General features: G+C 48.3%; 1 protein-coding gene across 4 annotated transcripts in view; it reads left to right on the top strand.

Annotated features, from left to right (window-relative positions):
• Positions 1 to 11382, top strand: part of FAM168A (family with sequence similarity 168 member A) — a 128389-nt gene extending 117007 nt beyond the window's left edge. For all 4 annotated transcript variants that reach the window (XM_069026645.1, XM_069026627.1, XM_069026635.1 and 1 more), the window contains 5 exons: positions 5348 to 5473; positions 7679 to 7821; positions 8934 to 9108; positions 10442 to 10571; positions 11294 to 11382. In XM_069026645.1, the coding sequence (XP_068882746.1) occupies positions 5348 to 5473; positions 7679 to 7821; positions 8934 to 9108; positions 10442 to 10554 (557 nt within the window). In that variant the 3' untranslated portion in view covers positions 10555 to 10571; positions 11294 to 11382. The remainder of the gene's footprint in view (positions 1 to 5347; positions 5474 to 7678; positions 7822 to 8933; positions 9109 to 10441; positions 10572 to 11293) is intronic.
• Positions 11383 to 12242: the final 860 nt, after the last annotated feature.

Raw genomic sequence — 12242 nt, 5'->3', positions numbered from 1 at the left:
ATTGTGGATGATTCTGGAAGGGATCTGTTGTGTTTGGTTTGGGTTTATGTGCTTTTGATAAGGTCTTTAGCTGTGTTTCTTCCCATTAAAGCCTTAACATGAAACATAAAACAAGTTTTGTTCCCCTGGATGTGTGCTGGCCACCCTGAAATTCCCCTGAAGGAGAAAACATGGGAGGAATTAAATGAAAACAACTCCACAGAATAAGAAAAAGCCCATAAATTTATTAGTAGCTTGTCCTGCCAGAGGCTGGCAATGTCCTCCCTGCTCAGCCAGGAATGTAAATACTGCAGCATTCCAGCATTTTGGCCTGGATTTTATAAAATGTCACTTGTCCCCAGTCGTGCAGGCTCTTCCACTGAGTGGGCAGATGGCCAGGGGAGCACCCAAGTGGGAGGAAACCCCAAATCACTGCAGGATAGGGATTTTTGGGGGGGTCTGTATTGCTTCTTGTACATCTTAGACACCGTCCTTGGGAGGGTGGAGGTTCCAGTAGAAAACAAACTGAAGCAGCCGTCAGAAAGAGGTGTTCAAGGCCAGGTTGGATGGGCTTGGAGCAACCTGGGATAGTGGAAGGTGTCCCTGGCCACAGCAGGGAGACGAGTCCCCTTAAGGTCCCTTCCAACCTGAACAGTTGAGAAAAGCAGGAGAGAACAAGGAAACACAGGGATAACCCTGAAAACTGGGGTTCTCCCAGGCAGGCAGCAGCAAACCCTTGGACATCCCTTCTGGAGCCCCATCGTTCCAGCCTGTCCCCTCCACCCAGCAGAAGGGACACTCAATGGGAGCCAAGCTCTCCATCTGCCTTGGTCTCCCCTCACTGAAAACAGCCTTCAGAAGCTTCCTCATGATTGTTCCACGTGCAATAATCCCCCCAAACCTTGTTAGTCAGCAGCTTTTCCAAGACATTGGTTGTTCCCTGCCTTTGTCCCCATGGCTGTGGGGTCCTCTCATGAAAAATGCTTTGATTTCTGCTCTATTTTATCACTGCAGTCCTTTGCAGAAGGCAGCTCTGCAGATTCATTAAGGCTCGAGTTGCTGATTATTACTATTACTATTATTATTATTATTATTATTATTATTATTATTATTATTATTATTATTATTATTTTAAAGCCATGCCAATTATTGTCTGTTGCTTTAGACTTGCATGATGTGGTCAGTCTTCCTTTGTGCCAGTCAGCCTTTTGTTCATTCCCAATGCTCCCTTCTCAAGTGCAATCCTAATCTTTCCTGACTTGCTTTCCCCAAAAAAATCCTCTGATCATTTTTGTCCCCCCTTGCCAGATCTCTTTGTTGCACAGCTTAATGCTCAAGCCAGAGAGCTGCCACGGCCACTTGACATTTAAATTTCATTCCTCTGTTTCTCATCCTTAAAAAATGCTTTTAATAATTTCCACCTTGGAAATCTCCTGATGTCCAGAGAGCTGACAGGTTATTTTGCATGGAGAGCAAAAGCCTTGCAGTGGGTAAAACAGCTAAGCACTAAACTAGTGAGGAAATGATGAAGATTAAGATTCAGAAATTAAAATTGGGATTAAAATGCTGAACCTTTTATAGAGTTTCCCATAAATCTTGAGGCCAAGTTGGAGAGACCTGGTCCAGGTAAAGGTGTCTCTGCCCAAGGCACGGGGTTGGAACTGGGTTGTCATTAAGGTCCCTTCCCACCCAAGCCAGTCTGTGGTTCTGTTATAAACAATTTTGCAGCTCTTGAAATCAATACAATTTAATATCACAACAGGATATCAAACCATTTTAACTACTCTGGGAAGCAGGAGCAGGCTCTGCTGCTCAGGACCTCCCAGCACCACACCCAGTGGTCCCTTCTCAATGGAAAACAGACTTCCAGGAGGAAAAAAATAAGAGCCTTTGTGAGATAACTGATAGCAAAGAGGTACTATAAAATCTCCCAGCAGTGGGGACATGGGACAGAGTGACAGCATCCTCAACTGTGTTAAATGGAATTGGGCTGAACTAATCCTGTGGTTCAGTGGCCGAGTTAAAACCTGCATCAGTACGGAGAGTGGTTCCTCAGACTGAAGGAGCTGCTGTCACACAGGAGGCTGGAAGCAACCTGGAGAGGAACGTGCTCCTGGTCTCCTTCAAACACACTGGGAATCGGCCTGGGGGTTAAAATCTCGGACTTGTGAAACAGCAGACTAATTCTAAGTATGTTTTTAAGGGATTTTAGACATTGAGTCTAAAAAAGAAAGAGATGCTGCGTGTTCCCAGCAGAATTACTGCTCCTGAGCATCTCATCCATGGACAAGTCCTGTTCCACACCTCCCAGGCTGGGAAGGGGGGGGTACCTGCTGGCAGAAATCCCTCCAGCTCACTAAAAAGCAATCACAAACCAAGGGTTCATGTGATTGTCCATGTGGCAATTAACCAGGCAAACGTGCCCCTCAATACTGCTTGGAATAGAGGTTGGAAAGGGTGGGAAGAGCATCCCTTGCTTGTGGCTTCTGGATTTGTGGGATGTAACTGCAAGCGAGGTCTTGAACAGAACTGTTTTGTCCCAGCTTGATCATCCTCTCTGCTCCACCCTGAAGGTGCTCCTTAGGTGTCTCTTGCCCCAAACCTCATGAACTGTTTTGGGATTCCATGCAAAGTCTTGGCAGGAGATCAACCCCTAAGTGAAGATAAGTCCAGTTTTCAAATGCCACCTGCTTTTGTCCCTGCTGTTCTCCAAACACTCCCTGACACCCAGCTGCAAATCAGCAAAACTCATGCTCTTTTGACCTCATGGTTCCCAAAATCCTGTGATCCACATGGTAAATTTAGTAGTGTAGTGACCTAAACTTTGTAGCAGCATCAGAAATGGGTAAGGAATCAAGGAGAGGAGCTTGGAGAAATCTGGAGTCCCCTTGGTCCAGCACCACCAGTGAGGAAGGGAAATGGTAACTGGAGCCAGTCTTGATTTCTCCCTCTCCCAGTGCCAGGTTTCTAGTGGATATCTGCTGTTGTTTGAGCTCAAAAGGTGTTAAATTATTCCACAGGTTATCGCTACAAGCAAGGGCATGAGTTGGACTGGATGATCCTTGTTGGTCCCTCCCAACTCAGGATGTTCCGTGATTCTATGAATTCCTTTCCATTCCAATTCAAGTTCTTGCCTTGTGTGATTTTCCTGCTGCATTTTTCCACAGTTTTTAGAGGGAGAGACACAAGGCAAAACCACCAGCATTGCAAAATCAGGCTTGCAATAAGCCTGGTTTTTTAGGACACTGTTCTTTAAAAAAAAAAAAAATCCCTTTTCAGTATGCAAAAATGAGCATCTAAAATCACTCTGCTGCAGAGACACAATTTAAAAAAATAAAATTATGTATGTCTTCATTAAGCCTGGTGCGTGTTCCCTCCCAGGCATTCTGCCTTCCTCGTGGTTGTTTTGTTTTAACTTCCTTCATTAAAGCCTCCCTTTTTATTTTCCTGAAAGTAGGACACACACTTTGCTCGTGGAGGCTGGCTGAGGCTGGAGCTGTGTTTATTAATAATGCAGGGCAGAAGTAATGGCTTTGCAGTAGTGCCCGTACAGAGCAGAACTGAAATCAGCCTCAGAAATCAGGGATCTGTGTGGCACTGTCGTGGGACAGGACCGAGGCTCTGATCCCCATTCCTGCTTCTGGATCCTGCCTGCAGGAAACGCTGCTTTGCAGGAGGTTGGAGCATCAGCAGTGCTCTGAGCCATCCTCTAGAGGGGCCCACTGACTCTTTGGGGACACCACTGGGTCCCCGAAGGGGTATCTTGGGCTCTGGAGGGGTGAATATCCTGTAGTGCCTCTCAAGTCTTTCCAGGGATAAGTGCTCCCCTCGTTTTGAGGCACTCAGGCACAGGATTGCCTGGGGAATTTAGTTTGTTGCAAACTTTGTTCAGGGCTGGAGGTTGTATCCATCACAAATGAGGTTGTCAGAGGGAAGCAAGAAATCCCACAATGGTTTGGGTTGGAAGGGTTCATATTTTTGTCTTTTCCACTTAAAATATGTCCTGAACATTCCCACATTGACTATAGGTCCTGTCAGGAAAACAGAGCGGTCCCAGCACTGCAGAGACCCGCAGCTCACACTGTTTGCTCAGTTCCCACCCCTTGCTTTGCCAGGGATTAAGCTGGTAGTGAGTAAAAGCTTTTAATTTAATTTATTTTTTGGCGAGAGGATAACCCAAATGCACAAGGTTGGGGGTAGCCCTTAAATGATATGAGATAGTCATGGCTGGATTGTGATCCCTGGGAATTATTGCAAAGGACCAGGGGGTATTAATGGTCCTGGAAGCCACCTTGATCCATGTTTTGTGTAGTTTTAGGTGATGGATTCTCCGAGGATCCATGATTTCATAAAGAACATGCAGAGCTGTGGCAGTCTCCCAGCCATCTCCAACCCAAATTGCCTTGATTTTGTGGCAGGTTTAATGTGGAGAGGGAAAACCATAGAGGAAGGCTTTGTGTAACATTGGAATGAATTGTCTCATCAGTCTCGCAGATTAAAACCTCTGTGAAATGCAGAGGCAAAAATGAATCTGATTCTGAATAAAAGCGTAAGCGAAGGAGTTTCTGTCACAGCGCTGGGAGCTGCTCTCCAGTGTGATGTTCCTGAGTGCAGCCTACCATGGAAAATAAAGCAAGGCAGCCTGGAAATCCTTAATAACTCCCAAACCTTTGGGAGAGGGCAGAGACTTGGAGCAGGAAATGATCAGGGACTGAGTGGAGGAGAAATTGGGCTCGAATCTCTCATTTGCCACAAAACTCCTGGTTTTATGTTTGAAGGAGGAGGAGGGAGGAGCAGGTTTCCACATCTCCAGCAGTGGAGCAGCATCCAGGTAGATGTCACACCCAGGAATATCTCCCCCAGCTGATGATGGCCAGTAAAGCAGCACTGCTGGGTGTCCTCCATGCTCCCCATTCCTGCTTCACTCCAGGAGAGTCTCAGGAGGGTTTGGTGGACCTCAGACCTGCAGCAGTGCTTCCCTGCACTCTCTGGGAAGTGGATTTCCATCCACTAGGATGTGTTGTGCTGCTGTGGGCTGTGTCTCCACTGCCAATTCCTCCTCAGCCTCCTCAGTCCCTCATTCCCAACTTCCATCCCTGTGACATTCCAGATTTACAGCTGTACCTTCAGAGAGGGTTAATTCAGGGTCTGAGCAGATGTGGAGGGTGTGGAACATCTCTGCTCAGCCTTGGGGCTGCAGGAAGATTTCCAAGCCCCGACCAAGGTGTGAAGTCCCTTCCATGGGGCTTGGCACCCCAGGGGTAGGAACTTGGGGGGAAGAGATTAGCAAGGTGCTTCCAATGTGACATAAATGCAGGAAGTTGTCTGTCATTTCTCTGTGTGACACCTCTTCTCTGTTCCATTCAAGCCACACTTCTGATGAAACAGGCCTGGCCCCAGACCTCCTCGTCCTGTGCCACCGAGGGCACCTTCCACCTCCCAGTGGACACTGGCACCGAGAACAGAACCTACCAGGCTTCTTCTGCAGCATTCAGTAAATAAACCTTTTCCTCTGGGGTTTTACTGGGTTGGTTTGTGCCCGTTTGCCTCCCCTGCTGGAGGTTGATTTGTGGACTGGGAGGTTTGGGTTGGGAGGGACTTAAAGACCATCTTGTTCTAACCCCTATGGGCCCCTTGCACTAGACCAGGTTGCTCCAAGCCCCATCCAACCTGGCTTTGATGGATTAAAACCATGAAGGATCATGAAAAGGGGAGTACTGACCCTCCTGCTGCTCCTGCAGAGGAGGAATTCCAGTAGAGAAGGTGAAACCTCTCTCTTAGCTAAGTGTTTGGTTGCTGGGAGCAACCTGGCATGGTTCACAGGTGTTCATCTCCAAAGGGAGATTATTCCCTATTCCCTTAAAACTGAAAGAATTCCAAAATAAAGCCTGATTTTCAAGGAACACGGTTGAAACTCCCCCCTTTTAACCCAGCCTGGCTGAGCAGGAGCAGGGGGAGGAGGTGCTGTTTAGGGATCGCAGTCAAACAGGCTTTTCCAGTGGAGCCTTGTCATCTCATCCCTGAAGAGGCTAAGTAATGCCTCCAGGAGGGCTGATAAGCTCCCTGATAAACCCTGGGATGCTTTCCCTGGTATGTGGGGTGTCCTCTGGCCCCTGCCTGACTGTTCCCTGCTAAATCTGGGGCATGAGTGGCGTGGGTCAGTGTTCCTCACCTTCCAGCTACTCCAGACTCCTTTTCCTGCTAAATTAAATCAATTACACAGCAAGGTGAGAAGAAGAAATATAATTTTTTTAATGAAAAGAGTTATTAAAAATAAATATTTAACAAGCCTTTGGGAGACTTTCTCTTGGAAAAGGGATGTCCCTACCATTCCTTGGGATAGGGGCTGAACACCGGGCATGGTCCAGCCCTCGGAGCATCTCCGGGGCCTCCTCTGGACTGGCTCCAGCAGCTCCACATCCTTCTGCTGTTGGCCCCAGGGCTGGAAGCAGTGCTGCAGGTGGGGTCTCACCTGAGCAGGGCACAGGGGCAGAATCTGGACGTGGTTGTCCAGTCAGTTCCTTATCCAGCTGAGGAATCGTGCTCGTGGTGAACCCTGGAAACAGAGATGGCAACACAAAATTCCCCACTGAGCTCTTTTTCCCCCCAGCCAGCCTTTTATAGGAAGACATTTCTGTGCAATCCAGGGCACTTGTGAGCTGCAGGATCAATAAGGCTGAGATTTCTCGAGTGACATGAGGGATTTAATCAGCAATTTTAATAGATGCTAGAGCTGAAGGGCTCGCTGCTGCTGAACCACAAAGCGGCAGCAGCACGGGCCACGCCAGCCTAATCCTAATAAGGTGTTAGTCATAATTAGGTTTTAAAATTAGCTGCCAGACAGAGAGGAGCCTCCATCATCTTGTGTCACTAAACCTTGATTTCACATTGTTTTACCTGCAGGTTGTTCTGTTTTTTCCCCAGTTTATAAACACAGCAGATTACATCTGCCTGGGCTATTATGTTTAATACCTTTTTAGTACAGGAGATAAATTGTCCTTGATTCATCAGTCGGGAAACCACTACAAATCTTGGTATTCAAAGTGGTGAAACCACACAGGCTTGAGCAGGTCCACACCTCTAGACACCCTTCAGAAATGAAGTGTGATGATGAGAACTGGCAGCCTCCCAGGTCTTTGTTTGAAAAAACAAGCTCAGAATAGAGAAAAAAATCCATTAGATGGAAAAACAGGAGGTTGGTTGGTCTGTGGGTGACGTTGGGTTCCTGGAGGAGTCCTGATGGAGGAGGCTCCACTTCTGCACTGATCAGTATTTCAAACCTTTTCCACCTCTCAGTTAAAGACGGTTGCTCTCCTGCTAATGTGAGTGAGGAAAAGGGTCACAGCTATTCCCCTTGTTAATTAACACCTATTCTTCCAACCTGCAGTAATCAGGAAGTGGTGAGATGCTGTTTGGGAGTTCCTAAATGCTCCATGTGTTCTTCGTGCTGTTTCAGTGCTTGGAGGAGATGGAGGATATTAGACTTGAAATCTTGGCCTTCTTTAATTGCTGAACACTGGTGGTGGGAGGACCTAAGTTAAATATATTGGAGTGTTCTGGCTGGGCTGAGCCTTGACTTCTCCTCTCCATCCCACACAGTCTTTGGGGCCCATTTTCTCCCAGCCCTCCTGCCAGCCCTGGCCACCGTTCCTCAGCAGCCATTCCAGCCCCTGACTGGGATCCCTCTTGTCTCTCTCAGGGTACACTGCGGGGACCCCCTACAAGGTGCCACCGACCCAGAGTAACAACGCCCCTCCTCCCTACTCGCCGTCTCCAAATCCGTACCAAACCGCGATGTACCCCATCAGAAGTGCCTACCCACAGCAGAACCTGTACACCCAGGTAGGTGCCACCTCCTGTCACCAGAGCTTCCTGCAGGGCTCTGTCCTTGCACTCAGGGCTGAGCCATCTTGGTGTGATGGAGGTGCTGGTAACACCTTGATATCCCTTCCCACGGAAAATCCAGAGCTTCTCAGAGCAATGTGGCCCTACAACTTCCCTTCCCTTTTCTTCTCCTTTATGTTGAATAACCAACTTTTCCAGCAGCTGCAGTCTCATGGAGTGATTTCCCCGTGCCTTGCTGAGACTGGAGCATCTCGCTGATCCACTGTCACCTTGCATTGCATAATCTCACCTTCCAGTGCCTCTCCTGGAACTGCATAAGCCATTGGGGTCCAAACCCGCCCCTGCACGCTGGTTCTCCTCCAATCCCAGCCACAGCATCTGCCATTTGTCCTGTCAACCTTTGTAGCTCCTGAAAGAAAGAAGTGGTGGAGTAGCTGCTTTGCACCTCCTTCTTGCCTTAATCCAGACCTTCAGAGGTTCTTTGACAGCTTTTACTAACACACAGTAAAATCTCCCTTTTGCTGATTGAAATCCTTGTTTTCTTTCCTTCCATCCCTGGTTTGCAGGTCCTGACAGTGTTGCTGCCTGGGGACAGCAGTTCTCTCCCTCATGCATCTCCTCATTTCAGGCCCTTCATTACTTTGCACGTGAAGCTTTTTCTGTTGGCTCCTTTTATTCCCATGCAACCTTCTCCCTTTATTTCAAAACCCTGTGAGTCTTGGCAGCCTGGATTTTGGTGCCCCATTGGAAAGAAGAAGATGACACAATTCCCGGTCCCAAGCACCTTGGGATCATCCGAGACCCATGGCTTGTCCTTTTCTTCCATCTCTTGTTCCTTTTGTACACCAGCAGCCATTTGTGTCCAGGCCCTGTTTCATCCCACCAAAGGATGAAGGCAGCATGGTTTGTCCTGGGTGGATTGACTCTTCGACTGCTGGTTCCCTCCTCATCCATTCCACGTATCCACAGGTCCAGGTCTCCAGGCACAGGAGCTGTCCAAGGGCAGCACCAGCCCTTCGGCAGTGCTTGAATGACAGAACCGAGGAATCGTTAGGTTGGAAAAGAGCCTGGAGTGATGGTGGGATTTTTTGTTTTCCCTTCTCCAACAGGGAGCTTATTACACCCAGCCCGTGTACGCGGCCCAGCCTCACGTCATCCACCACACCACGGTGGTGCAGCCCAACAGCATCCCCTCGGCCATCTACCCGGCCCCGGTGGCCGCGCCCCGCACCAACGGCGTGGCCATGGGCATGGTCGCTGGCACCACCATGGCGATGTCAGCAGGTAAGGAGGGAACCCTTCCCGTGCTCCGAGTCCTGCACAAAGAGTTCTCTGCTCATCCAGCGTGCTGCCTCAGCCTTTATACACCGTTCACCTGCTGGTTTTGTATGCTGGTTACTGCCCCTTTGCAGGGAAAAACCCAGTAATTTGCCCCAAAATCCTGATCTGACTCAGCAGAGGAGACCTTTGGTTTGGCTCACTCCTGCGTCCTTAGATATATTATTCTGTATCCTTAAATATATTATTCTTTCCTCTGTCTGTTCCTTAAGTGAAGGAATAACCAGGTTGGTCCATCCTCAAGTAGTTGTATTTCTCTCAAGTTCCTGTTTTCAAGACACTTATGGGTCATGGTTTTGTTTGACAAAATGAATATTAACCTTGGTTTATCTATCCCAGTTCCTCTACATTTTATGGGCAGATTCTATCTGCAATTAATTGATAGTGCATTAAGTAAGGATAGGGGCAGGTTTTATTTTTTCCAAAGCCTGTATTTTTCTCCTTAACAATTCTTAGGATTGTATATTGAATTATGCCAAGAAATGCATCATTCATCCTTTTGCATCTGCATTAGCTGTGAAGTAGGAGTCTGTAATGGGACACAATCCCTATTCCAAGCAGAGATATTGCAGCCTGGATGTGACAAGAACCACTCTGAGAGATTTACTGTTGCTTCTATTGAGATGTGGATAAATGTAATTAACGCACGTGGGATGTGTTAGAATTTCATTAATAACATTTGTAGAGAGATACCCAGAAACTGAGAATTTGGTTTGAGCACCCAGTTGCTCCCAGAACAGCGTAGTCCAGGGCTTTGTTCTCCCTTCCCATGAAGGCACTGTGCAAATTCTGACCTAAAATTCTTCTGTTGGCCAGCTGCAGACCAAAAAAATGTTCATCTTAATTTCCCCTGGAGATCTGTTGGCTTTTTTCCTCATCTTCCTTTGCATCCCTCATCCCTTCCAGTTTGTTTCAGATCTGTGCAGTGATTTGCTGTCCCAGTTTAGCCCAGTGCTTTCAGCAGGTAGATGTCAGCAGGTTGTGGCCAGCTCTGCTGCTGTCTTTAGGGACAAGGAACATTGTGAAAAATCAAGGAAAAGCTTTAAGGTTAAGGGCCAAAGGTAGCATGGAAAATCTGCTGGAGCTTCAGGTGTTTTTATTCTCTTAATGGTGCTGGCTGATCCCAGTCACGTGGGTCCAACACCTTCGATTCACGTCTGATAGGCAGAATAATATCTGGGAAAAGGAAAAAGGAGGCACTGGTGCTGTTCTTGCCCCACTGTACCCTCGGGTGCCACCTCCTCTGCTCCGTGACAAGTGTTCCTCCGTGTCCTTGCAGGAACCTTGTTGACCACCCCCCAACACACTGCCATCGGAGCACATCCCGTGTCCGTGCCAACGTACAGGGCTCAAGGAACCCCCACCTACAGCTACGTACCTCCACACTGGTAAACCACTGGCCAATCCATGTGAGTGCTGCCTCTTGCTCTGAATGAGCCTCCAAACCCCATCCAGCCCGGCCTCGGACACTGCAGGGATGGGGCTTCTCTGGCCACCTGTGCCAGGGCCTCCCCCCTCTCAGAGGGAGGAGTTCCTTCCCAGTATCCCATCTAGCCCTGCCCTCTGGCAGTTTAAAACCATTACCCCAGGCCTATCACTGCATTCCCTGACAGAGAGGCCCTCCCCATCTTTATGTCACTGGAATATTTCTTTTCCCCTGCTGGGAGATCATGCTGTTCATTAGCACCGGCGTTGCCTGCGACTGCCTGTGTGTTCCTGTCACGCTCAGGATCCCAGAAATCCCAGCTGCCTGTTCCTGGAGCCCTTGGCCCATCATACCCAATTACCAGGACAGGCAGTTGATGGGAACACAGTGCTGCCCAGGGAGGCAGCGGAGATCCCATCCAGCCCTGGGGTTATCTAAAATCTCTGTGCCACACAAATTACGCTGGGCTAATCCTGCCCCTCCCAAATTGGTGTGCAATTAGCAGGGAGCATCCCATCTGCATGTTTGTAATCCCCTGCATCGGGTATCACCGGAGAGCTGCTGCTTTCCCAGCTCCCTTGCCTGAGAAATCGCCCGCAGGGATGGTTAAATTCCTTATGGATCAGCTGCATGTGGTGTAGGGGTGCAGAGAGGAGGGGAACATCCTTCTAACTCCCTGTTTTTAATGTGTTTGGTCTCTTCCAGATCCGGAGTCAAACATTGTATGCAACTACACAAGTCTTACATCGGTGCTGCGGCCGCTGGGCTGCAGCGCCTCGTCTGTTTGCAAGAACAAAAGAAAAAAAAAGTGCAAGGGTCACTTTATGCATTCTTTAGTGGTTTTTGTAAAAGCTGCTTTTTCTAATCTTCTGCCTCTTTTTTTCCCCCCTCCTCCCCCTTCCTCCTTCTCCCACATGAATTGTGTAACACACATACTGACACTGAGCAATAGTCAAGTTCTCTCTTTGGTCCTATCATTTGAAAGCTCAGAATCTTCACTTTTCCAGCATTGCCCAGCTGAGTGGTGCAAAGATCCCCCCCACTTCTTGTTCGTTTGGGTTCTTTTTGTTATTTTTCTGTTGTCGTCGTTGTTGACAAGAGCCTAGATTTTTTTTGGCTAGTAAGAGTGGTTGATGTTCAGGGTACTATGTGAAAAGCACAGCGCTGGTAGGCAGGCTTATTCCGATTTGGTTTGGGTATTTTTAGTTGAAGAATATAAATTATTCAATCTTCCATAACATATTACGAGAAAATTGGTGTCTTCCAGATAGCTGTCGTGATAGATTATAAATGCATTATCTGCAGTGGAATTCTGAACTCATCCCTTCTTTTTGTAGGAGTAAGAGAATATAAATATAATTAGCAACGTAACACACTTGTCTTAGGAAGCACGAGGACTGGTCACCAGCGGGTCTTTGGTCTGCTTTTTCCAACTGGGCAAACGGATCATGGGTGATGGGAAGGGAGCAGCGGGAAGACACGTGCCCTGGGAGCATCTTGCACCTCTTGGGAAAGCGGGATGCTCCCCCTCAGCCACGTCCTGGGGCGGTGGGAGGGAGAAGGCGGCTCCTTCCTGCGTGGCTGCTGTTTGCAGGCAGAGATGTGCTGGGCAGCTGCCGAGGGAAGCAAGGAGATGTCCAAAGGTTGGGCTGAA

Source organism: Aphelocoma coerulescens, chromosome 1 (assembly GCF_041296385.1).
Source record: "Aphelocoma coerulescens isolate FSJ_1873_10779 chromosome 1, UR_Acoe_1.0, whole genome shotgun sequence".
Taxonomy (NCBI): domain Eukaryota; kingdom Metazoa; phylum Chordata; class Aves; order Passeriformes; family Corvidae; genus Aphelocoma; species Aphelocoma coerulescens.
This window is presented reverse-complemented; position numbering and strand designations above follow the sequence as displayed.